General features: G+C 44.1%; 2 protein-coding genes across 2 annotated transcripts in view; one reads left to right on the top strand and one right to left on the bottom strand.

Annotated features, from left to right (window-relative positions):
- The first annotated feature begins 1180 nt into the window (after positions 1-1180).
- On the top strand, positions 1181-2105 carry ankrd9 (ankyrin repeat domain 9). The gene has a single exon (XM_054614599.1). It carries the CDS (start codon positions 1284-1286, stop codon positions 2103-2105), a length of 822 nt encoding a protein of 273 aa, XP_054470574.1. The 5' UTR covers positions 1181-1283.
- Positions 2106-4198: 2093 nt separating this feature from the next.
- tecpr2 (tectonin beta-propeller repeat containing 2) overlaps positions 4199-25832 on the bottom strand; it is a 29420-nt gene continuing 7786 nt past the window's right edge. The window contains exons 7-27 of the mRNA XM_054613750.1: positions 24469-24622; positions 24025-24177; positions 23680-23806; positions 22882-23090; positions 22577-22799; positions 19481-19733; positions 19140-19380; positions 18795-19034; positions 18640-18707; positions 18264-18379; positions 17876-18049; positions 15370-15550; positions 14768-14909; positions 14396-14621; positions 14225-14314; positions 13479-13576; positions 13254-13389; positions 10783-10931; positions 10129-10270; positions 7994-8143; positions 4199-7152 (exon numbers count right to left, since the gene is read on the bottom strand). Coding sequence (XP_054469725.1) covers positions 7001-7152; positions 7994-8143; positions 10129-10270; positions 10783-10931; positions 13254-13389; positions 13479-13576; positions 14225-14314; positions 14396-14621; positions 14768-14909; positions 15370-15550; positions 17876-18049; positions 18264-18379; positions 18640-18707; positions 18795-19034; positions 19140-19380; positions 19481-19733; positions 22577-22799; positions 22882-23090; positions 23680-23806; positions 24025-24177; positions 24469-24622 — 3424 coding nt within the window. The 3' untranslated portion in view covers positions 4199-7000. The remainder of the gene's footprint in view (positions 7153-7993; positions 8144-10128; positions 10271-10782; positions 10932-13253; positions 13390-13478; positions 13577-14224; positions 14315-14395; positions 14622-14767; positions 14910-15369; positions 15551-17875; positions 18050-18263; positions 18380-18639; positions 18708-18794; positions 19035-19139; positions 19381-19480; positions 19734-22576; positions 22800-22881; positions 23091-23679; positions 23807-24024; positions 24178-24468; positions 24623-25832) is intronic.

Raw genomic sequence — 25832 nt, 5'->3', positions numbered from 1 at the left:
GGTAGACCAGATGTGTGTTGTGTCTCCTTAGACCAGGTGTGTGTTGTGTCTCCTTCAAACCAGGTTTATCTTTTGTCTCTTTCAGACCAGGTGTGTCTTTTGTCTCCTTTAGACCACATAAAGAAGGAGGGAGAGAAGAGGAGAGGGGAGCTCAGTGTATCCTAGGTAGTCCCCCGGCTGTCTAGGCATATAGCAGCATATCTAGGGGCTGGACCAAGGCGACCCTGAACCAGCCCTAACTATAGACCTGAACCAGTCCTAACTATAAACCTGAACCAGCCCTAACTATAGACCTGAACCAGTCCTAACTATAAACCTGAACCAGCCCTAACTATAAACCTGAACCAGCCCTAACTATAAACCTGAACCAGCCCTAACTATAAACCTGAACCAGTCCTAACTATAAACCTGAACCAGTCCTAACTATAAACCTGAACCAGTCCTAACTATAAACCTGAACCAGCCCTAACTATAAACCTGAACCAGTCCTAACTATAGACCTGAACCAGTCCTAACTATAAACCAGAACCAGTCCTAACTATAAACCTGAACCAGTCCTAACTATAGACCTGAACCAGTCCTAACTATAGACCTGAACCAGTCCTAACTATAAACCTGAACCAGTCCTAACTATAAACCTGAACCAGTCCTAACTATAGACCTGAACCAGTCCTAACTATAGACCTGAACCAGTCCTAACTATAAGCGCTATCAGAAAGGAAGGTCTTAAGCCTGCTCTTAGTGGTGAGTGTGTCTGCCCCCCGGACTGAAACTGGAACCTGGTTCCACAGAAGAGGAGCCTGATAACTGAAGGCTCTGGCTCCCATCCTACTTTTACATACTCTAGGAAGCACAAGTAACCCTGCATTGATGGAGCGCAGCTCTCTAGTTGGGTAATATGGAACTATAAGTTCCTTAAGATAAGACGGTGCCTGGCCAGTTAGAGCTTTGTAGGTGAGGAGAAGGATTTTAAATTCTATTCTTGATTTAACAGGGAGCCAGTGCAGAGAAGCTAATACTGGAGTAATATGATCTCTTTTCTTAGTTTCTGTTAGAACACGTGCTGCAGCATTCTGGATCAACTGTAGAGATTTAAGAGTCTTATTAGAGCAGCCTGATAATAAGGAGTTACAGTAATCTAGTCTAGAGGTAACAAATGCATGAACTAGTTTTTCTTCAGACCAGGTGTGTCTTTTGTCTCCTTTAGACCAGGTGTGTTGTGTCTTCTTCAGACAAGGTGTGTCTCATGTCTCCTTCAGACCAGGTGTGTCTCAGGTGTCGTCATGCCGTGGCTGCTGTCCTCTCAGGTGGAGCATCTGTCATCGTCTCCGTCTCAGCGTCAGTGTGAGCGGACCTCGTTCTCCTTCTACTGCGCTGTGCGTGAGCAGCTTCCGGTCTGGCAGCTGGAGGACATGCGCCGTATGGAGGTCTTCAGTTGGGAGGACGGGCGTCCTCGAGCCTTCCTGCCGTCTGAGGCGCTGCTGTACGCGCTCGTCCACGACCATCAGGATTACGCTCGCTACCTGCTCAACAAGTACTCAGTGAGTGCGCTCATGCCGCCGCGCTGCAGCTTCTGCTGCCGCCGCAGTAGTGGCGCACAGCACCTCACCGTTGCGGTGCGCTACAACCGTGTGTCTATCCTCAGCATGATGGTGGCGGTTCTGAAGGACTGTCACGTGGGGGAGGACTTCCTGGACAGTCGTGACGGCTGCTCGCACGAGGCAGACGCAGGAAAGACGGCGGTGCAGCTGGCGGTGGAACTGTCGCGGCCAGACTGTCTGCTTCTCCTGCTGGTTCACGGTGCGCTGCCCACTGGCCTCGACGCCGCGCTGCAGCGACTCGTCTCCTCTGACAACTTGGACCGCCGCTGTGCGCAGCGCTGCCTCGATTTCCTGCTGCTCTACCTGCCCAAACCGCCGGCGCTATGCTGCCTGCAGGAGGAGCCGCATCGCTGGCAAAGCCTGCTGGGAAATGAAATGTTCAGCTGGCTGTGTGGTTTGGCTCCACCCCCCCTCCTATTGCAGGCACTCAGGTGTTTGGCTCGGTCCGGCCCGGATCAGATCACCGCGCTGCCCGACTTCCTGCAGCTGCACAGCTGGCAGTGACATCTGTCACCATGAAAACAACACTGCAAAGACCTCAGGGGTGCTGGGATTGTATGGACATGTAAATAAAGACTAGAAACAGTCCAGATCACTGATCAGTGATTAATACTGCTCCCTCAGTCACCTGTCGACAGGCTTTAGGACCCTGAGGAGACTGAAGGAGCAGCTGATGTGAGAAACGTGATAGGTGAACCATTTTTATAAAAAATCTCATCCCATCTCGTGATGATGATGATGATGATGGTGATGGCGATGATGATGGTGATGATGATGAAGATGACTTTTTAAAGCCTCCAGATTAAATTTGTTTTGTTGTGTTTAAATGTAAAATGTAAATGTTTAAACGCGTTTCTACCTCCAGATATGACAAAGGAACAGAAGAAGAAAAACACGTCTGTGGATCCACTTTGTTGCAGCTCTCTCGTTCTTGTTTCCTGTCACTTTTTATTTTTAGCTAAAATATTCAGAATGAATTTGTTATCTGAACATTAATATTGAATTATTGATTATCTAAGGTTTCCTGCTTCAACAGCTTCACATATTCTCAAGCATATCAATCATATTGATCGTTGGGTTAATCATCCATGCAGCTGACCGATACAGGAACAAAACTGATCCTAGATCTGCTCCGTGTATAAAGACTACATTTATGGCTGAGACTTCGGTGCTTTGTTTTGGGGTTTTTTCATGAAGAAGGATGAGATGTTTGATGCTCTGTTAATCCTTAATTTACTTAAAGATCTTAAAACAGGTCTGGAGAGGATCTGCTCATTTTAAAGATCCAGGTCCTTTTTTATCAGAGATAAGAAAATATGTATTCGACTTCATTCAATGTGAGCTCAACATTAAAGGTGGATAGTGTCTATGTGCTAAATAAATAATTTATTTTTGTTTCTTTTATTCTTTAGCTGAGCTCTTTATCAACACTGAGATGCAAATAAAATATAATCATTTAAAAAAATGGTTGTTGTTCCTTGTTAACTTGAACATCAGATCCAGTAGTTCCAGAATGCTGCAGCACGTGTTCTAACAGAAACTAAGAAAAGAGATCATATTACTCCAGTATTAGCTTCTCTGCACTGGCTCCCTGTTAAATCAAGAATAGAATTTAAAATCCTTCTCCTCACCTACAAAGCTCTAACTGGCCAGGCACCGTCTTATCTTAAGGAACTTATAGTTCCATATTACCCAACTAGAGAGCTGCGCTCCATCAATGCAGGGTTACTTGTGGTTCCTAGAGGAGATAAAAGTAGGATGGGAGCCAGAGCCTTCAGTTATCAGGCTCCTCTTCTGTGGAACCAGGTTCCAGTTTCAGTCCGGGGGGCCGACACACTCACCACTAAGAGCAGGCTTAAGATCTTCCTTTTTGATAGCGCTTATAGTTAGGACTGGTTCAGGTTTATAGTTAGGACTGGTTCAGGTTTATAGTTAGGACTGGTTCAGGTTTATAGTTAGGGCTGGTTCAGGTTTATAGTTAGGGCTGGTTCAGGTTTATAGTTAGGACTGGTTCAGGTTTATAGTTAGGACTGGTTCAGGTCTATAGTTAGGGCTGGTTCAGGTCTATAGTTAGGGCTGGTTCAGGTCTATAGTTAGGACTGGTTCAGGTCTATAGTTAGGGCTGGTTCAGGTGTATAGTTAGGACTGGTTCAGGTCTATAGTTAGGACTGGTTCAGGTTTATAGTTAGGACTGGTTCAGGTCTATAGTTAGGACTGGTTCAGGTTTATAGTTAGGGCTGGTTCAGGTCTATAGTTAGGGCTGGTTCAGGTCTATAGTTAGGACTGGTTCAGGTTTATAGTTAGGACTGGTTCAGGTCTATACTGGTTAGGTTTATAGACTGGTTCAGGTCTATAGTTAGGACTGGTTCAGGTTTATAGTTAGGGCTGGTTCAGGTTTATAGTTAGGACTGGTTCAGGTCTATAGTTAGGACTGGTTCAGGTTTATAGTTAGGGCTGGTTCAGGTCTATAGTTAGGGCTGGTTAGGGCTGGTTCAGGTTTATAGTTAGGACTGGTTCAGGTCTATAGTTAGGACTGGTTCAGGCTTATTGTTAGGACTGACTCAGATGTATAGTTAGGGCTTTGATCAATAACCTTTTGATCAATAACCTGTGACTGCTGTGTTTAAACATGTTTATTAGGTCAATCAAACAGGTGAGTTTACACTGAAATCTTATTGGTTAGCAGCAGATCATTCAACCAATCAGCTGACATCAGGATGACATCACAGCAGAGTCACATCTGTGCAGGTTTCCATGGCAACTACCGCAGACGAGGAAGAGAGAGGATGATGAGTACATGTTAAAAGGAGTTCAGACCTTAGACCTGAACATCAATGCAGGTTAGCAGTCCGACACAGTCCACCAGGGTCCATTAGATTCCACCAGGATCCATTAGAGTCCGATACAGTCCATCATGGTCTATTAGAGTCCACCACTGTCCACCAGGGTCCATTAGAGTCCACTATAGTTCATGACGTTCCATTAGAGTCCCCCACAGTTAATCAGGGTCCGTTTGAGTCCACCAGGATCCATTAGAGCCAGCTATAATCCCTCAGGGTCCATTAGAGTCCACCACAGTCCAACAGGGTCCATTAGAGTCCACTACAGTCCATTATAGTCCATCAGGGTCCATTGGAGTCCACCACAGTCAATCAGGGTCAATTTAAAGCCAGCTACAGTCCACCGGGGACCATAGGAGTCCACCATGGTCCATTAGAGTCCACTAAAGTCCACCATGGTCCACTACAGTCCACCATGGTCCATAGGAGTCCACTACAGTCTATAATGGTCGATTGGGGTCCACTAAAGTCCACCATGGTCCATAAGAGTCCACTAAAGTCCACCATGGTCCATAGGAGTCCACTAAAGTCCACCATGGTCCATAGAAGTCCACTACAGTCCACCATGGTCCATAAGAGTCCACTACAGTCCAACATGGTCCATAAGAGTCTACTAAAGTCCACTAAAGTCCACCATGGTCCATAGGAGTCCACTACAGTCTATAATGGTCGATTGGGGTCCACTAAAGTCCACCATGGTCCATAAGAGTCCACTAAAGTCCACCATGGTCCATAGGAGTCCACTAAAGTCCACCATGGTCCATAGGAGTCCACTACAGTCCACCATGGTCCATAAGAGTCCACTACAGTCCAACATGGTCCATAAGAGTCTACTAAAGTCCACTAAAGTCCACCATGGTCCATAGGAGTCCACTAAAGTCCACCATGGTCCATAAGAGTCCACTACAGCCCAACATGGTCCATAAGAGTCTACTAAAGTCCACTAAAGTCCACCATGGCCCATAGGAGTCCACTAAAGTCCACCATGGTCCATAGGAGTCCACTACATTCCACCATGGTCCATAAGAGTCCACTACAGTCCAGCATGGTCCAGAAGAGTCCACTAAAGTCCACCATGGTCCAGAAGAGTCCACTAAAGTCCACCATGGTCCATAAGAGTCCACTAAAGTCCACCATGTTCCATAGGAGTCCACTACAGTCCACCATGGTCCATAAGAGTCCACTACAGTCCACCATGGTCCATAGGAGTCCACTAAAGTCCACCATGGTCCATAAGAGTCCACTACAGTCCACCATGGTCAATTGAAGTCCACTAAAGTCCACCATGGTCCATAAGAGTCCACTACATTCCACCATGGTCCATCAGGGTCCAGATTTAGTTAAAAATATTATTTAAAGAGTTAAACTTCAGCCAACACAAACAGATGTTTATTAGATTTACATTTTTAAATGATCTTCATTATTCAGGGGGCGGGGCTCCTGCCGGTTGCCGTGGTAACTGAGACAAGCGGGCAACTATCTGAGAAAACGAATCCGACAGCATGAGAACCAGCGATGGTTGGGTCCAGCCTTTACATCCTGGTCCACATGAGACCTCTCACCGTCATCAGGACCAGAGGGCTGCGGTCCAACACCCAGCAGCAACTTGGGGTTCAGTGTTTTGCTCAAGGACACTTCAACAAACAGAATTGAGCCACCCCAGTGTGGTTAAAGGAACACCAGCGGTTCCCACTGAGCTACAGCAGCCCGGATCTGATCCCAGTAACAGCAGGTCAGTGAAGCATAGTCAGTGCTGGTTCTACTCGTTTAACCGGTTCAACTAGTTTAACCGGTTAAACCAGTTTACCCCAGTTCAACCCAATGTAACTAGTTAAACCAGTTCAACCCAGTTTAACCCAGTTTAATCCAGTTTAACCCAGTGTAACTAGTAAAACCAGTTGAACTAGTTTACCCCAGTTTAACCCAATGTAACTAGTAAAACCAGTTGAACTAGTTTAACTTGTTTACCCCAGTGTAACTAGTAAAACCAGTTCAACTACTTTAACTACTTTACCTCAGTGTAACTAGTTGAACCCAGTGTTACTAGTAAGACCAGTGTGATCTCTGCTGAGCACAGATGTCGAGTGACCACTTGAAGAGATGGACTGAACCAGTTTCAACCATACTGAACCAGTTTCAACCATACTGGACCGGTTTTAACCAGACTGGACCGGTTTCAACCAGACTGGACTAGGATAGAGAAAACAACCAAATTGTCTGGAGTCCATTTAGTGTCCTTAACAACCAGACTGAACCACACTGGATTAAATATTAGAGGATTTAGGACCAGTCAGAACAAGTTGAAACCAGTGTGAGCCACTCCAGACCAGTTAGGAATAGAATGAATGAAACGTGTAAAAAGTGAAATGCCCCTTGTTCCTCTGTAGCCAACTGCCCCTTCTTATTAAAGTGCTTCCTGTTAAAACTAAAATAAAACAAAGTCTCAGTTCACGTCATTTCCCAGCAACCACCTGGGCTTCCTTTGTGTGGCCAACTTATTTCAGACAGGTCCTAAAAGCTTAAATGTCACAGGAAGTGACATCAAAATGACATCATGGGTCAAATAAGCTCCCATTCGTCGTCGACATCTTCCCCACTGAGCGAGGAGCCTGAGGGCGCGGGCCAACAGGGAGTTTGTGGGAGGAGCTTCGTTAAGCGACGAGACAATCCACCAATCGGAGTCACAGCCCATAACTCGTCTTCTGGAGTCACTGAAGAGATAGAAAACACAGACACACCTGAGATGTAGTCCTGCTTCTGAGAATAAATATACATCCAAACCCAGTTTGACCAGTATAAACCCAGTCTTACTAGTATAAACCCAGTCTAACCAGTTTAAACCAAGTATTACCAGTATAAACCCAGTCTTACTAGTATAAACCCAGTCTAACCAGTTTAAACCAAGTATTACCAGTATAAACCCAGTCTTACCAGTTTAAACCCAGTCTTACCAGTATAAACCCAGTCTTACCAATAAAAAAACCTGTCTTACCAGTATAAACCCAGTCTTACCAGTATAAACCCAGTCTTACCAGTATAAACCCAGTCTTACCAGTTTAAACCCAGTATTACCAGTTTAAACCCAGTCTTACCAGTTTGAACCCAGTCTTACCAGTATAAACCCAGTCTTACCAGTATAAACCCAGTCTTACCAGTAAAAACCCAGTCTTACCAGTATAACCCCAGTCTTACCAATAGAAAAACCTGTCTTACCAGTATAAACCCAGTCTTACCAGTATAAACCCAGTCTTACCAGTTTAAACCCAGTATTACCAGTTTAAACCCAGTCTTACCAGTTTGAACCCAGTCTTACCAGTATAAACCCAGTCTTACAAGTATAAACCCAGTCTTACCAGTATAAACCCAGTCTTACCAATAAAAACCTCCTGTCTTACCAGTATAAACCCAGTCTTACCAGTATAAACCCAGTTTTACCAGTATAAACCCAGTCTTACCAGTATAAACCCAGTTTTACCAGTAAAAACCCAGTCTTACCAGTACAAACCAGTCCTACCAGTATAACCCAGTCCTACCAGTATAACACAGTCTTACCAGTTAACCAGTTGGCGTTTCCAGGGATCTTCTTCCAGTAATCTCCTGCTGGGTTCCGGTCAGAGACGCCATAACGTCGAGCCAGATCTCCGTTTACACACCGAACCCAAACCGTCCGAGAGCTGAGGAGCAGCTGAGCGACGGCTAAACCTGAAAACACACACACATGAACACACACTGAAGTAAAGTATATGTATTAATACAGTAACTACAATATTAATACAGTAACTACAATATTAATACAGTAACTGAAGTAGTAATACAGGAACTACAGTATTAATACAGGAACTACAGTATTAATACAGTAACTACAATATTAATACAGGAACTAAAGTATTAATACAGTAACTCCAATATTAATACAGTAACTGAAGTATTAATACAGGAACTACAGTATTAATACAGGAACTACAGTATTAATACAGTAACTCCAATATTAATACAGGAACTACAGTATTAATACAGTAACTCCAATATTAATACAGTAACTGAAGTATTAATACAGGAACTACAGTATTAATACAGGAACTACAATATTAATACAGGAACTAAAGTATTAATACAGAAATTAAAGTATTAATACAGTAACTGAAGTATTAATACAGGAACTACAGTATTAATACAGGAACTATAATATTAATACAGGAACTAAAGTATTAATACAGTAACTAAAGTATTAATACAGTAATTACAATATTAATACAGTAACTGAAGTATTAATACAGGAACTACAATATTAAACAGTAACTGAAGTATTAATACAGGAAACTAACAGTATTAATACAGTAACTACAATATTAATACAGTAACTGAAGTATTAATACAGTAACTACAATATTAATACAGGAACTACAGTATTAATACAGTAACTCCAATATTAATACAGTAACTGAAGTATTAATACAGGAACTACAGTATTAATACAGGAACTACAATATTAATACAGGAACTACAATATTAATACAGGAACTAAAGTATTAATACAGTAACTGAAGTATTAATACAGGAACTACAGTATTAATACAGGAACTACAATATTAATACAGGAACTATTAATACAGTATTAATACAGGAACTAAAGTATTAATAGTAACAGTAACTGAAGTATTAATACAGGAACTACAGTATTAATACAGGAACTAAGTATTAATACAGTATTAATACAGGAACTACAGTATTACAATATTAATACAGGAACTAAAGTATTAATACAGAACTACAATAAATAAAGTATTAATACAGTAACTAAAGTATTAATACAGTAATTACAATATTAATACAGTAAGTGAAGTATTAATACAGGAACTACAATATTAATACAGTAACTGAAGTATTAATACAGTAACTACAATATTAATACAGGAACTAAAGTATTAATACAGTAACTACAATATTAATACAGTAACTACAATATTAATACAGTAACTACAATATTAATACAGTAACTGAAGTATTAATACAGGAACTAAAGTATTAATACAGTAACTGAAGTATAAATACAGGAACTAAAGTATTAATACAGTAACTACAATATTAATACAGTAACTACAATATTAATACAGGAACTAAAGTATTAACACAGGAACTAAAGTATTAATACAGTAACTACAGTATTAATACAGTAACTACAATATTAATAGAGTAACTACAGTATTAATAGAGTAACTAAAGTATTAATACAGTAACTTAAGTATTAATACAGGAACTAAAGTATTAATACAGGAACTAAAGTATTAATACAGTAACTTAAGTATTAATACAGGAACTAAAGTATTAATACAGGAACTAAAGTATTAATACAGGAACTAAAGTATTAATACAGTAACTTAAGTATTAATACAGGAACTAAAGTATTAATACAGGAACTAAAGTATTAATACGGGAACTACAATATTAATACAGGAACTAAAGCATTAATACAGGAACTAAAGTATTAATACAGTAACAATAATATTAATACATTATGAATACAATATCCACAATATTAATATATACATACTGGGGCTCAGGCAAGAACTCAAAACAACATCACTGTCGCTGTACTACCAGCACTACAGGTACTACCTGTACTACCTGCACAACCTGCACCACCTGCTCTACCTGAACAGGTGTTCAGAGGAGACAGACAGACGTACCTGGTACCACCTCCCAGTCCGTCCCCACAGGCATCTCTTCACTGAGTCCGGTTCTGACGAAGACACTTCCTCTGTTGTCCAAAGCCCAGAGGAGACGGTCGTTAGGACTTGTCTGAATACGGACCAGCTGCACTCCTATTGGCTGCAGAGACATGATGTCAGAGTGACCTATTGGTTCTATGTGTGTTACATGTACAGGTGGTTCTATGTGGATCCAGTGTGTGTTACCTGTACAGGTGGTTCTATGTGGATCCAGTGTGTGTTAGATGTACAGGTGGTTCTATGTGGATCCAGTGTGTGTTAGATGTACAGGTGGTTCTATGTGGATCCAGTGTGTGTTAGATGTACAGGTGGTTCTATGTGGATCCAGTGTGTGTTAGATGTACAGGTGGTTCTATGTGGATCCAGTGTGTGTGTTACCTGTACAGGTGGTTCTATGTGGATCCAGTGTGTGTTAGATGTACAGGTGGTTCTATGTGGATCCAGTGTGTGTGTTACCTGTACAGGTGGTTCTATGTGGATCCAGTGTGTGTTAGATGTACAGGTGGTTCTATGTGGATCCAGTGTGTGTGTTACCTGTACAGGTGGTTCTATGTGGATCCAGTGTGTGTTAGATGTACAGGTGGTTCTATGTGGATCCAGTGTGTGTGTTACCTGTACAGGTGGTTCTATGTGGATCCAGGCCGGTAGCATCATGCTTGGGTTCAGAGGCTGGGTTCCAACTCTGAAGTAAACGATTCCTCGACTGTCCACAGCCCAGACGTTTTGACTGCCGCAGCTCACACTGATGAGACGAACACTTCCTGGAACACATCGTTGACATTTTCCCTGAACACACCTGTAAACACATTTCTATCTATATACAAGCATGTGGAACCTCAAAAAGTCCCCACAAACTTTTAGAACCCCTTAAAGAACCCATTGAACCGCACTAACGAGCCCTAAAACCTCTCGGGAACCTGAAGAACCACCTCAAGATCCATTGGACCCCTCAAGGACCACTTGAACCGGATCAAGGAACCTAAACTTAATTTCTCCTCACAAACATTACACACAGAAGCTTCGGGAGTAGTGGGTTGAAGCCAGAGCTACTTCGGGTCAGTCTTGCTCAAGGACACTCTGACATGGGAACTAAAGGAGCTGGGGATCAAAATGACAACCTTGTGGCAAAAGTCGGCCCGCTCCACACCCTGAGCCACATTTTTCAAGACCAACTCCAAGGTCCAATGGAACACTCTCCAGAACCCCTAAAACCTGGACAAAACATCCTCAGAGACCCCCAGAACCGGACTGTTTCAGAACAGATTGGAGGCCAGTTTGTTTTGGGTGAAACAGCCTCATATTCAGATCTGACCTTTGACCTCTGAAGGGGTCACTGATGTGCTGCTTTTCCAATTAGGAAAGACACTGAATGGACAAACAGTTGATTTAGATAATAGTACATAACCGTCAGATACAGTTTGTGTATTTAGTATTATTTGTTATTTGTTGGTTTATATCAGCTGTTTGTAGATGAGGTGGCTTCAGAGTCCCAGAGACTCACCAGAACACCAACCACAGTAAAACAAAGGTTAATAAAGCACAAGTCAAAGTGAAACAGAATGTCACCTGATCAACAGTCAGAGGACCTCAGATCCTCATGTACCACTAACTGGCCTTCCAAGCAGGAAGACACTAAAAACCATGGCAACCAAAAGAAAACAGAGGACGTGGTCACTGTTCCTCCTACAGTGTGACACATTCAATGAAATCAGGACTACTGAGTGTTCAGCTCTGTAATCCACATTTCAAAGAGTGTAGTGAGCTCTGCACATCGAAAAACTCAGAGACGGATACGAGGCAACGTGAGCATGTGGAGACCTGGACGGGGTCGGTCATGTGGTCTCTAAAAACAGATCTGATCCAGCAGACAGTCGGGTTCCAGAGGACCCACAAAAAAACTGCATGTTGACCTCTAAAGAACCACGCTGTTACACAACCTCCATCCGTCAATGTGACGGAGAAACACAGCTGAGTCTGTGTGTGTGTGTGAGAGTGTGCGTCACACTGTAACCTGACCTGAAGTGAACCCAGGACCCCCCCCCCAACACACACCGACTGATCAACCAATCACAGACCACAAGTCAGACTCCTTTACAAAATGAAGGATATTTAAAGGAACAGTTCGTATTAACTTTGCGCTTAGCGCAGTAGCACCACCTGGTGGCAGCAGAGAACACTGTTGTTCGAGTGCTAGAACTGACAAATGAAGCATGATTAGGTCAGTGGTTGGATAAATAGTTTTAAAATGTCGTTTTAAGTAAATTGGGCCTGAAGGGAACACGAAGTGGTTTGGGTTGGGTAACCCTAACCCAAACACATGAGCAGTTAAAGAGCTAATGTTAGCAAAATAAACAGCTCATAATTCATCTCCATGTATTTTCATTACCGTGAAGACATCTTCAAACAACTGTATGTGTTGAAGTTTCCTGCTAAAAGCTCAATTTTACAAGATTATAATCGACACATCAAGATGACGTTTATATACCCAACACTATTTTTACCTGAACAGAGCCTGAACGCATCATAAAGTAACTTAAAGGAACCTCCGCACGTTAGCTGTTAGCTACAGGTCTGTTAACGTTTCTAGATCTGCTTTCCTGAACATGTGAACAGATTTATTGTTTACAATGTGACATTATGAGGAATGTATGCCTCCACCCAGTAAACACACGTATGACTCCACCCAGTAAACACACGTATGACTCCACCCAGTAAACACCTGTATGCCTCCACCCAGTAAACACACGTATGACTCCACCCAGTAAACACCTGTATGACTCCACCCAGTAAACACCTGTATGACTCCACCCAGTAAACATCCGTATGCCTCCACCCAGTAAACATCCGTATGCCTCCACCCAGTAAACAACCGTATGCCTCCACCCAGAGAAGAGCTCTATGACTCTATATGACCTTCATAGTAAAGGAGACTATGATCAGATGAAATCATTCAGGTTCACCAGAAACTCCTCCAGCTCAGACTCATGCGGACACCAGTTCACCATGGACAGACCCAGATCCAGCAGAGACCAGTCCACCGTGGACAGAATTAAAGTTCCTTCTAGTAACTTTAAGGTACATACCGAGCTGGTTGAGGTCTAGGGGGGTCCAGTGGAGTCCAAAGGGACAGGACGGAGACAGCGTACGAATACTGACTTGTCCATGGGTGTCTAATCCCCACAGAGCATCACGACAAGCAGACAGGTGAGTCAGCTCCATCTGAGCACACAGGTAGAAGACAAAAGGAGATCAACAGAGTGAACAGCGATGAGCAGAATCAGACTCAGAGACAGATGTGGTGTTTTTACCTCAAGTGGTAGAGGGATGGACGAGGGGCGGAGCTCTCCATCCTGGTCCCAAACACAGAACAGATCCTTCCTGCTCTGAGCCAACCACAGGAACGTACCTGAGACACAGGTAAAACACACAGGTAGACTAATGATCAGCTGTGTTTAATGTACACGAGTGTTTAATGTCAAGTATTAAAATATGTCTGAAAACAAGTTGCATAGGTCTAAGGAGTAGTTTGAGTGGTTTGGGGACTAGTTGCAGTGGTGTGAGGTCTAGTTGCAGAGGTGTGGGGACTAGTTGCAGAGGTCTGAGGACTAGTTGCAGAAGTGTGAGGACTAGTTGCAGAGGTCTGTGGACTAGTTACAGAGGTCTGAGGACTAGTTGCAGAGGTCTGTGGACTAGCTGCAGAGGTGTGAGAACTAGTTGCAGAGGTGTGAGGACTAGTTGCAGAGGTTTGGGGACTAGCTGCAGAGGTGTGAGGACTAGTTGCAGAGGTTTGGGGACTAGTTGCAGAGGTGTGAGGACTAGTTGCAGAGGTCTGAGGACTAGTTGCAGAGGTGTGAGGACTAGTTGCAGTGGTGTGAGGACTAGTTGCAGTGGTGTGAGGACTAGTTGGTGTGAGAACTAGTTGCAGTGGTGTGAGGACTAGTTGGTGTGAGGACTAGTTGCAGAGGTGTGAGGACGAGTTGGTGTGAGGACTAGTTGCAGAGGTGTGAGGACGAGTTGCAGTGATCTAGGTGTGTATAGTGTTCAGGTGTGAGACCTTCTCTGTGAGGCACAGATGAAGATGTAATGAAGCTCCACTTGGTGGCTGAGACAGTTCCTCTTGGAACAACGTTCTGCCAGAAAGTTCCTGAAAAAAGAGAAACTGTATTCAAAAGTCTGTTCTGGAGTTCTACTGGACTCTAAACGGACATTTCTGGACTCTACTGACCCACGAGACTGCCTCGGGCCAGGTGCAGCTGGTTACGTCCTGAGGCGACCCAAACTCCGCTGCCGTTGGCGCTGACCAAGCTCGGCTGGCACTGCGAGTACTGCGACAGGAAGGCCACCACGCGCTCCACCGGCGCCCTGGTAACTGTGGCAACACTCTGCGTGGCATGCAGCAGCGTCTGGAATAGACTGCCCTGATCAAAGACCACATAGTCCGAGATACTGATCTGATGGAGAGAGACAGAGACAGAGACAGTCAGACAGAGAGAGAGACAGACAGGTGGACAGATAGAGACACAGAGACAGTCAGACAGTCTGTTCAGCTGCATAGGAGAACTGAGACCCACCAAACAGACGTCTTCTCTCTGTTTACCTGCCACCAGTGGTCGTCGTCGCCCTGCGGTTTAGATGAACAGATGCCGGTTCTAAACCAGAGGCTGCCACTGGCATCTAGCGCCCAAGCTGTACCACCTTCTGCCAGGGCAACACACATCAACTCCAGACCCTGAGCCTCACTGTGAGGAACACACACACACAGAGTAACACAATCAGAGGAACAGGTATCCGTATCTCCTCTCAGCTCATTTTAAACTAGCTCAAAGTTAAAGCTACCACTGATTTTAATGCTGTATGCTAACTGAGACAACCTAGATTTCTACTAGCAGTCTATTTAGAACCTTATCTCTCTACTATAGTACAATAGTTGTGTTGAAGAGGTGACTGTGGCTCAGTGATCGTCCTTCAATCAGATGATCGGTGGTTCGGTTCCCCACTCCACTAGTCCCTGTTGATGTGTCCTGTTAAGACACTTAACCCCACTTAACTTAACGCCACTTGTCCATTATTATTCTACTTCCTATACTCTCATTACATGAATCATTATATCATATACATTCCATTTACCATTTACTGCAGTAGTACTACACCTATCTCCCTCTCGGCAGTAGTACAGCAGTATTACAGTAGAAGTAGTACCTGACGGTGTCGTACTTCCAGCCCTCTCCCTCACTGCAGTAGCTGTTCAGTCCTTCTCTGTAGAATAAAGCTTTGTGTTCGCTCAGAGCCCAGACCACGCCTCCGCTCACACACACCTGTGTGAACACACAGGGAGAGTCCACCTTCACAGAGCGAGAACAGGGCCGGTCCACGCTCAGACCTGCAGGACAAAGAGACAATGGTTGTTATGGCAACAGTACACAGAAAGACATTTATGGATGTTTTGGTAGTCTTGGATGTTTAGGTAGTCTTGGATGTTTTGGTAGTCTTGGATGCTTAGGTAGTCTTGGATGTTTTGGTAGTCTTGGATGCTTAGGTAGTCTTGGATGTTTTGGTAGTCTTGGATATTTTGGTAGTCTTGGATGTTTTGGTGACCCTGGATGTTTTAGTAGTCTTGGATGTTTAGGTAGTCTTGGATGTTTTAGTAGTCTTGGATGTTTAGGTAGTCTTGGATGTTTAGGTAGTCTTGGATGTTTAGGTAGTCTTGGATGTTTTGGTAGTCTTGGATGTTTTGGATGGATGTTTTAGGTAGTCTTGGATGTTTAGGGTATGTTTTGGTCTTGGATGTTTTGGTGACCCTGGATGTTTTAGTAGTCTTGGATGTTTTGGTAGTCTTGGATGTTTTGGTGACCCTGGATGTTTTAGTAGTCTTGGATGTTTAGGTAGTCTTGGATGTGTAGGTAGCCTTGGATGTTTTGGTGACTTTGGATGTTTTAGTAGTCTTGGATGTTTTTGTAGTAGTTTGTAGTCTTGTTGATGTGTAGGTAGCCTTGGATGTTTTGGATGTTTTGGTAGTCTTGGATGTTTTGGTAGTCTTGGATGTTTTGGTGACCCTGGATGTTTTAGTAGTCTTGGATGTTTTGGTAGTCTTGGATGTTTTGGTGACCCTGGATGTTTTAGTAGTCTTGGATGTTTAGGTAGTCTGGATGTTTTTAGTCTTGGATGTTTGTGTCTTGGAGGTAGCCTTGGATGTTTTGGTGACTCTGGATGATGTTTTGGTAGCCTTGGATGTTTTGGTGACTCTGGATGTTTTAGTAGTCTTGGATGTTTTGGTAGTCTTGGATGTTTTGGTGTCCTGGATGTTTTAGTAGTCTGGATGTTTTGGTAGTTTGACCCTGGATGTTTTAGTAGTCTTGGATGTTTTGGTAGTCTTGGATGTTTTGGATGGATGTTTTGGTAGGTCTTGGATGTTTTGGAGTAGTCTTGGATGTTTCGGTGATGCTGGATCTTTTGGTGACCCTGGATGTTTTAGTAGTCTTGGATGTTTTGGTGGCCCTGGATGTTTTGGTGGTGCTGACAGTGTTTTGGTGGCCCTGGATGTTTTGGTAGTGCTGACAGTGTTTTGATGGCCCTGGATGTATTGGTAGTCTTGGCTGTTTTGGTAGTCTTGGAAGTTTTTGGTGACCCTGGATGTTTTAGTAGTCTTGGATGTTTTGGTAGTCTTGGATGTTTTGGTAGTCTTGGATGTTTTGGTAGTCTTGGATGTTTTAGTAGTCTTGGGTGTTTCGTGATGCTGGATCTTTTGGTGACCCTGGATGTTTTAGTAGTCTTGGATGTTTTGGTGGCCCTGGATGTTTTGGTGGTGCTGACAGTGTTTTGGTGGCCCTGGATGTATTGGTAGTCTTGGCTGTTTTGGTATTCTTGAATTCTTTGGTGACCTTGGATGTTAGGTGACCCTGGAGGTTTTGATAGTCTTGTATGTTGTGGTGGTCCTAGTTGTTTCGGTGACCATAGATTTATTGGTGACCCAGGTGGACTCGAAATCAAATCCCAAAGACTCCAGATGTTGTTGTTTTTAGGGATGCAGTATAACGTTGCCATGGGAAAGATCTTTTTAGCCTCATGAACTGGATTTTGTTGAATCCAGTTCATGAGACGTCATGAGCTGAATTAGCTGCGAGCAGGAGCCTTTTACTATAAAGTTTTCAGTTTAAACTGTTGCTTTTTTTTTTATTATGATTTTAACTTCTTCATATCTTCGTTATATTATCTATTGATCCATGAGCTGAGCTCTGATTGGTCAGTAGGCAGAGCTTTTATACGAGTTAATCTCTTATCTTAAACATCAACTGCTCCGGATCCGGTTAGGTGATCAGCATCACTTACCATGGTGATCAACCAGGTAAGAAGTGAGCCTCTGTCATAGTACTGAAAAAACACCGTTAACCCTGAAGTTATCTCGATAACCCCAAATCCTGCTTCATAGTACCGGCCTGGGTTTCTTTTTACACTGTATCCTTGGAAACATTGTTTCTAGGATTTTGAAGCAGCTCTATGGACGTTTACTCGTATCCTCCAAAAGTTGTGCTGATTCCAGCTGAATGTTTAATTTCTGTTACGAACTGCTGCCAGAAAAAACTGCAGTGTCACATGGAACTCTCTATGGAAACCAATATGTTTGTGTTTGATTTGTCCTGATGTCAGGGTTCTTCAAACCAGCATGCATTTGTCACAGAACATGTGAGACACACAGGTAGGTAGTTACCTGTCTGCAGGTAGAGGTCTCCGTTGGTCCTGATAATCCAGGCCGAGTCATCACTCAGAGCCACGAAGGCCGTTTGCTCCACAGCTTTGTACCAGTGACGTTTTCCTTTTACTGATACTTTAGCACAAGCAAACGCCGTCATGCTCTTCTGCTCCACCTTCCACAGCAGATTACCTGATGGCGTGAGAAACAATTAGCATCCTGCTAATGCTTCACACACCTGTAAACCTGACAGTCTTCTTTAGCATGAGACCAACTTCACTTCTAACTGGAAGCTGAGGTTAGTCTAAGTTTCTTTGTTTAAATAAAGTAAAACTGAGAGTCTGACATTGTTAACAGCAGGCGGCACAGTACAAACTGTTTGTCAGGTGTGATGCCAGCAGCTCACCTGAGGGTGACAATGCCATCTGGTGGACATTGTCTTCAAAGCGCTGCCAGTTGAGCCCAGTTTCAAGTAGACCGCTGCAGAACAGTCCTCCTTTAAAGTCCAGACACCACACATACCTGAAACACACAGGTCACCTGTAAGACACTACACAGGTAGCTTCACCCGTACCTGAATCATACAGGTCACCTGTAAGACACTACACAGGTAGCTTCACCCGTACCTGAATCATACAGGTCACCTGTAAGACACTACACAGGTAGCTTCACACATACCTGAAACACACAGGTCACCTGTAAGACACTACACAGGTAGCTTCACCCATACCTGAAACACACAGGTCATACTTTAGTCACCTGAGCGTCTGATGACTACCCACCTGTCAGTCACCTGCAGGCTCAGTATTCCACATCCTGGTCCTGAGTAACCCATCCAGCTTTCTGCCAACTACAAAGACAAAAGACAAAATAATATGGACACCTGCTGACAGACTCACCTGGTCAGGTTTGAGTTCCGTATCTGTGCGTGTCTAACCTGGTCAGGTATGAGTGGGTCTCTGTCCTTATGGTCCTGGTCTGGAGGTCCGTCTGTGGTCTTTTCCGTCTGAAGAGTCGGACGGTTCAGGACTTCCCCAGCGCTGCCAGACGGGAGCAGACGGTGACAGTAGATGTCTCCCTCTTCATCACTGGACGTACTGGGTTTTCTGTCCAGACTAGACACAGTGGAGTAAAACATCTGGTCCACCAGAACCGGAGGGGGGACCTGGTCTTCATTCTGAAAACAAACAGAGGAAATCAACTACTAGTTTTTCCATTTATTGTTTGAATGTATTGTTTGAGTAAACTAGTTACAGATAAACGTTTCTCTCCACATCATCACCTCATCCTCCTCTTCCTCTGGTCCAATCAGAGGGCTCAGAAACGCCTCCTCCTGCTCCTCCATTGGCTGCTGCTCCTGTCCATCATCCCCCTCAGTGTTGTGCATGTAGGAGAAGGTGCACTCCAGCAGCAGATCCACATCCGGGGTCGGGGGGACAACCTCCGCACCAGGACCAGGACCAGAGGCCTTTCCTGGATTCTCCAGACCCTGGAGGAGCAGGGAGTCTGGATGGAGGAGGGAGCTGGGACAAGGAAACAAGGATGAGACCCAAACCTCAGAATAAGCAGGAAACATGGATATGACAACACAATACTGTTCGATGCCGGTCCTCAGGGACTAACCCTGACTGGTTGGAGGAAGACTCCGCCTCCTCTCCATCCTTTACACCTCTGAGTAAATCTTCACATCCTGCTTTCAGTGAGATCTGGTCCTGGATTTGCTCCGGAGAGTCCTGGTTCTGAAGGTCTAGACCGGTGAGGGAGGCTCTGTCACTCAGAGGAGTTCCACTTCCTCCGTCACTACAGCTGCCATCCCAGACTACAAACATGGAGTCTGAGCAGCTGCTCTCAGAGAGGCGGATCCCACTGCTGCTGTCTGAGTGTGGACACAGAGACACCTGTTAGTGATGAGTGACTGACTGTCATTTAATGAATACATATACATATATACGTATACACATATACACATACACTCACCGGCCACTTTATTAGGCACACCTGTTCAATTGCTTGTTAACACAAATAGCTAATCAGCCAATCACATGGCAGCAACTCAATGCATTTAGGCATCTAGACGTGGTGAAGACGACTTGCTGAAGTTCAAACATCAGAATGGGGAAGAAATGGGATTTCAGGGACTTTGAACGTGGCATAGTTGTTGGTGCCAGACGGGCTGGTCTGAGTATTTCAAAAACTGCTGATCTACTGGGATTTTCACCCACAACCATCTCTAGGGTTTACAGAGAATGGTCCGAAAAAGAGAAAATATCCAGTGAGCGGCAGTTGTGTGGACGAAAATGCCTTGTTGATGTCAGAGGTCAGAGGAGAATGGGCAGAGTGGTTCATATGATAGAAAGGCAACAGTAACTCAAATAACCACTCGTTACAACCAAGGTATGCAGAATAGCACCTCTGAACCTGGAAGCAGACGTGCTCCAGCAGCAGAAGACCACACCGGTGCCTCTCCTGTCAGCTCAGAACAGGAAACTGAGGCTCACCAAAGTTGGACAATAGAAGATTGGAAAAACGTTGCCTGGTCTGATGAGTCTCGATTTCAGCTGCGACATTCAGATGGTAGGGTCAGAATGTGGCGTAAACACCATGAGAGCAGTGATCCATCCTGCCTTGTATCAACGGTTCAGGCTGCTGCTGGTGTAATGGTGTGGGGGATCTTTTCTTGGCACACTTTGGGCCCCTTAGTACCAGTTGAGCATGGTTTAAACGCCACGGCCTCCCTGAGGATTGTTGCTGACCATGTCCATCCCTTTATGACCACAGTGGACCCGTCTCCTGATGGCTACTTCCAGCAGGATAATGCACCATGTCACAAAGCTCACCTCATCTCAAACTGGTTTCTTGAACATGACAATGAGTTCCCTGTACTCCAGTGGCCTCCACAGTCACCAGACCGCAATCCAACAGAGGCCCTTTGGGATGTGGAGGAACGGGAGATTCACATCATGGATGTGCAGCCGACAAATCTGCAGCAACGTCGTGATGCTGTCATGTCAATATGGAGCAACATCTCTGAGGAACGTTTCCAACACCTTGTGGAATCTATGCTACGAATAATTAAGGCAGTTCTGAAGGCAAAAAGGGGTCCAACCCGGTACTAGCAAGGTGTACATACATACATATACAGCAGGTAAAATAAGTATTGAACACGTCACCATTTTTCTCAGTAAATATATTTCTAAAGGTGCTATTGACATGACATTTTCACCAGATGTCGGTAACAACCCAAGTAATCCATACATACAAAGAAAACCAAACAAATAAGTTCAGAAATTAAGTTATGTGTAATAAAACGGAATGACACAGGGAAAAAGTATCGAACACATGAAGAAAGGGAGGCGCAAAAAGGCATGGAAAGCCAAGACACCAGCTGAAATCTATCAGTAATTAGAAAGCAATCCTGCCCCTTGTCAGTGCAAATTAATATCAGCTGGTTCAGTCCCAACTGATGGCCTATAAAAAGGTGTCTCATTACCAAGGTGTCACACAAGAAACATCTCATGATGGGTAAAAGCAAAGAGCTCTCTCAAGACCTTCACAACCTTATTGTTGCAGAACATACTGATGGCATTGGTTACAGAAGGATTTCTAAACTTCTGAATGTTCCAGTGAGCACTGTTGGGGCCATAATCCGGAAGTGGAAAGAACATAATTTCACCATAAACCGGCCACGACCAGGTGCTCCTCGCAAGATTTCTGACAGAGGAGTGAAAAGAATTATCAGAAGAGTTGTCCAAGAGCCAAGGACCACTAGTGGAGAGCTTCAGAAAGACCTGGAATCAGCAGGGACAATTGTTTCAAAGAAAACAATAAGTAATGCATCAACCGCCGTGGCCTGTATGCACGCTCACCACGCAAGACTCCATTGCTGAAGAAAAAGCATGTTGAAGCTCGTTTAAAGTTTGCTGCACAACATTTAGACAAGCCTGTGAAATACTGGGAGAATATAGTCTGGTCAGATGAGACCAACATGGAACTCTTTGGATGCCATAATACACACCATGTTTGGAGGTCAAATGGCACTGCACATCACCCCAAAAACACCAGACCAACAGTGAAGTTTGGAGGTGGAACATCATGGTGTGGGGCTGTTTTTCAGCATACGGCACTGGCAAACTTCATATAATTGAAGGAAGGATGAATGGAAAAATGTACCGGGACATTCTTGATAAAAATCTGCTGCCATCTAGCAGGATGATGAAGATGAAATGAGGGTGGACATTTCAGCAAGACAATGATCCCAAACACACAGCCAAGGAAACTCTCCATTGGTTTCAGAGAAAGAAAATAAAGCTGCTAGAATGGCCCAGCCAATCACCTGACCTGAATCCAATAGAAACTCTATGGAAAGAACTAAAGATCAGAGTTCATAGAAGAGGCCCACGGAACCTTCAAGATCTGAAGACTGTTTGTGTGGAAGAATGGGCCAAAATCACACCTGAGCAATGCATGTGACTAGTTTCTCCATACAGGAGGCGTCTTGAAGCTGTCATTACCAACAAAGGCTTCTGTACCAAGTATTAAATACATTTCAGTAAGCGTGTTCAATACTTATTTAGTTTGGACACACCTTCTCACTCAACTACTTTGAAGAATCTAAAATATAAAACATATTCTGGTGGAGATTAGATTTTATCAAACACCTGGTGGAGATTAGATTTTATCAACCACCTGGTGGAACAGTTATTCGGTCGGCCTGCTTGCCTTGTCGTCTCCTCCTCCTCTTCTTCACTCGGATGGCCTTCACCACCAGCTCCTGCTGCAGACCCTCATGACCCAGTGGGGCGCTGTAGCGCCTGGAGCTCAGCTCACAGGAAGTGGTCACCGGGTTGTTTCCATGGAGACTGTCCCAGGAAGTGACAGAGCTGCTGCGGCTACGAGAGCTGCTGGTGAACAGACCTGACTGCTGGCAGCACGGCTCCATCACCTGGACAAACAGAAACAGGTAAATTCACCTGTCTGAAGATAAATGTGTCGACCAGTAAACCAGAGTGGTAGACAGCTGTCACCTCCAGCTGCTCCTCCGCCTCCTCCACCTCCTCCTCTTCTTCTTTCTCTCCCTCCTCACTGTGCCTCTCCCATCCTCCTCCCTGCTGCTCCTTCCCCCCACCCTCTACAATGATAGCCATGGTTCTGATTGGCTGAGCTGTTTCAACTGATCCGGTAGGTGGGAGAATGGTGGGCGTGGTCAAAGGTGAGGACTGATGGAGATCCAGCACTGAAGAAGAGAGACAGAGAGGATGATAATCAGTCTTATGAGGAGAGAGAGGAGGAGTATTTTAGTGTTAGAGTGAGGAGAGCAGACCAGTAGTGGTAATAGTACTAGTAGCTTTTATCCAAAGCGACTTACAATCAGTAGTATATTACATATCATTCACACACTGATGACAGGCTACCATCAAGGTGCCACCATCAGACTCTAACTAACATTCATCATCCAGTCCACACCGATGGCCTTCAGGAGCAACTTGGGGTTACGTGTCTTGCCCAAGGACACATCGACTGCCGAAGCCGGGTATCGAACCACCGACCCTCTGATTGGAGAACTACCTTGCTCTCCACTATGCCACAGTAGTAGTAGTAGTAGTAGTAGTAGTAGTAGTAGTAGTAGTAGTAGTAGTAATAGTAGTACAAGTAGTAGTAGTCGTATTAGTAGAACTAGTAGTAGTAGTCATATTAGTAGTACTAGTAGTAGTAGTAGTAATAGTAGTACAAGTAGTAGTAGTCGTATTAGTAGAACTAGTAGTAGTTGTCATATTAGTAGTACTAGTAGTACTAGTAGTAGTAGTAGTAGTAGTAGTACTCACAGCTCAGTCCCTCTGGGCTGTTGGACAGACGGATCACGTCTCGGTCTCCTTTCAGGACAAACACCTCGTTGTCACAACACGACACCGACACGATGTCTCCACTGCTCTCCAACGCTCCAACTACTACCTTCATCACAGTACAAATACCACAAGTCAAATACCACATCTCATCAACGCTCATCTGCTAGTATGGATCATCAGGAAGTAGATATTGTACTTGTTAACACAGTATTACAAGAACTTCTAGTACCTCATACTACACAGCACGAAGATGCTGTACTCATTAAAAGAGTATTGAGTAGACGCTGTACTCGTTAACAGAGTATTTGTAGGTTATTGTAGTACCTCGTTAAGACAGTCGAGGACGTAGAGGCTGTACTCGTTCCAGCTGAGGATCCAGCCGTCTCTGAGGAAACAGCTGAGCAGACCGAGCTGTCTGTCTTCTGGACGGTAAGCTCCGATTGGACCAGGACGAGGAAATAAGTCAAACTGAGGAATCTGAGTCAGACAGACAGGTAGACGGCACACAGACAGAAAATCACTACACAGTCATCAGCATGTATATGCTGTACTCGTTACAGTACACAGTATTAAGTAGTTGTGGTACCTTGTTAACACAGTATTTAGTAGTTGTAGTACTTTGTTAACACAGTATTTAGTAGTTGTAAAAAGACATAAATCGATCTGAGGAAACAGAACTTTGGTTCAGACCTGTCAATCATGGCTTTTTTTCTCATGAATAATAATGAGCATCTCATTATCTGTATTTGGATTCAGGTACATCCCCACCTGTGTGTTGAAGAGTGATTTGAGCTGTCGGGTGTCCTCCACCTGTCCTCTGATGTCAGACCTCCAAAGTCTGAGTCCAGGTCGAGCAGCAAACACCTGAAGATCACTCTGTTTACAGAGAGCCGGCAGAAAGCAGGCGCCGAACCGTCCACTGCTGAGACGAACACACAAAGTACTGTCAACACCATTTCATTTAAACAGATGTGTACTGTGGACATGTACACTGTAAAGTATACCATAGGATGTGTACTGTGGACATGTACACTGTAAAGTATATGATAGGATGTGTACTCTGGACATGTACACTGTAAAGTATATGATAGGATGTGTACTGTGGACATGTACACTGTAAAGTATATGATAGGATGTGTACTGTGGACAGGTCTCTCTGCAGCCTGTTACCTCTTTAACAACCTGTATATGCAGAAGCTCAGGACCGATTTCTACTGGCGGAATGCGTTCGTCTTATTTATTAATTATTAACGTCTGTATGTTTTGAAATTGGGATTGTGATGTCATCATTAAATAATCCAGAATATGATTATGGTTTCTCCTAAACACTGGAATTAATCTATTAGGCTCAATGTTTCGGGGTAAATTGGAATTACATAACTCATCAACCAACACTCAGGAATTATCAGCCTCATATGAATGAATGGAAATGAAGATAAATGATGTAAAAGTGTTTCTACTGACAGACAGACAGACTCTCCAACTCTTTAACTCTCTCTAACTCTTTAACTCTCTAACTCTCTTTCTCTCTTTAACTCTCTTTAACTTTAATGCATTCAGTGTGTGATCTGTCATCACTCTGGTATTAAACTCCAGTGATGATGAGTTATATCAGATCAGAACAATCAGCTGCAGCGTCCAATCAGATAACAGATGAACGATGAGGGGGCGTGTCGGCCCTCACAACACTTCCTGGAAGGATGATCTCGTGCATCCTCGCTTATGGCTCCTCGGAGATCCCTCCTGGCTCCTCCCTCCTCGCTCCTCGCTCCTCTGTGCTGTAATAAGAGCTTTGGGATGGCCGTCAATATGGCGGCGCAGAACGACTTCCGGTTCAAGCGAGGAGCGAGGAGACGACAAATAAGAGATCTGGGATGAACCCCTGGTTACAGCAGGAACAAATACAGACTGCTCTCTCTCTCTCTCTACTACAGGTAAACATTGTTTACTCTGCTTTAATGAATCAGTGTGTCGTCGTATTTAACACACTGTGAATCAGGGAACAGAGAAAACCTGACATGACTATTTAAACATTCTGCATTCATCAAAGAGGAGGAGTTCAATTTATGTTTACACAAAACGATGAATAAGCCTGTTACACTTTGTCCTTGAGGCCATGAAGCCCTGGGTTA

This window comes from Anoplopoma fimbria, chromosome 15 (assembly GCF_027596085.1).
Source record: "Anoplopoma fimbria isolate UVic2021 breed Golden Eagle Sablefish chromosome 15, Afim_UVic_2022, whole genome shotgun sequence".
NCBI classification, from domain to species: Eukaryota; Metazoa; Chordata; class Actinopteri; order Perciformes; family Anoplopomatidae; genus Anoplopoma; species Anoplopoma fimbria.
Note: the sequence above shows the minus strand (reverse complement) of the source record. Positions and strands in the feature narration are given on the sequence as shown.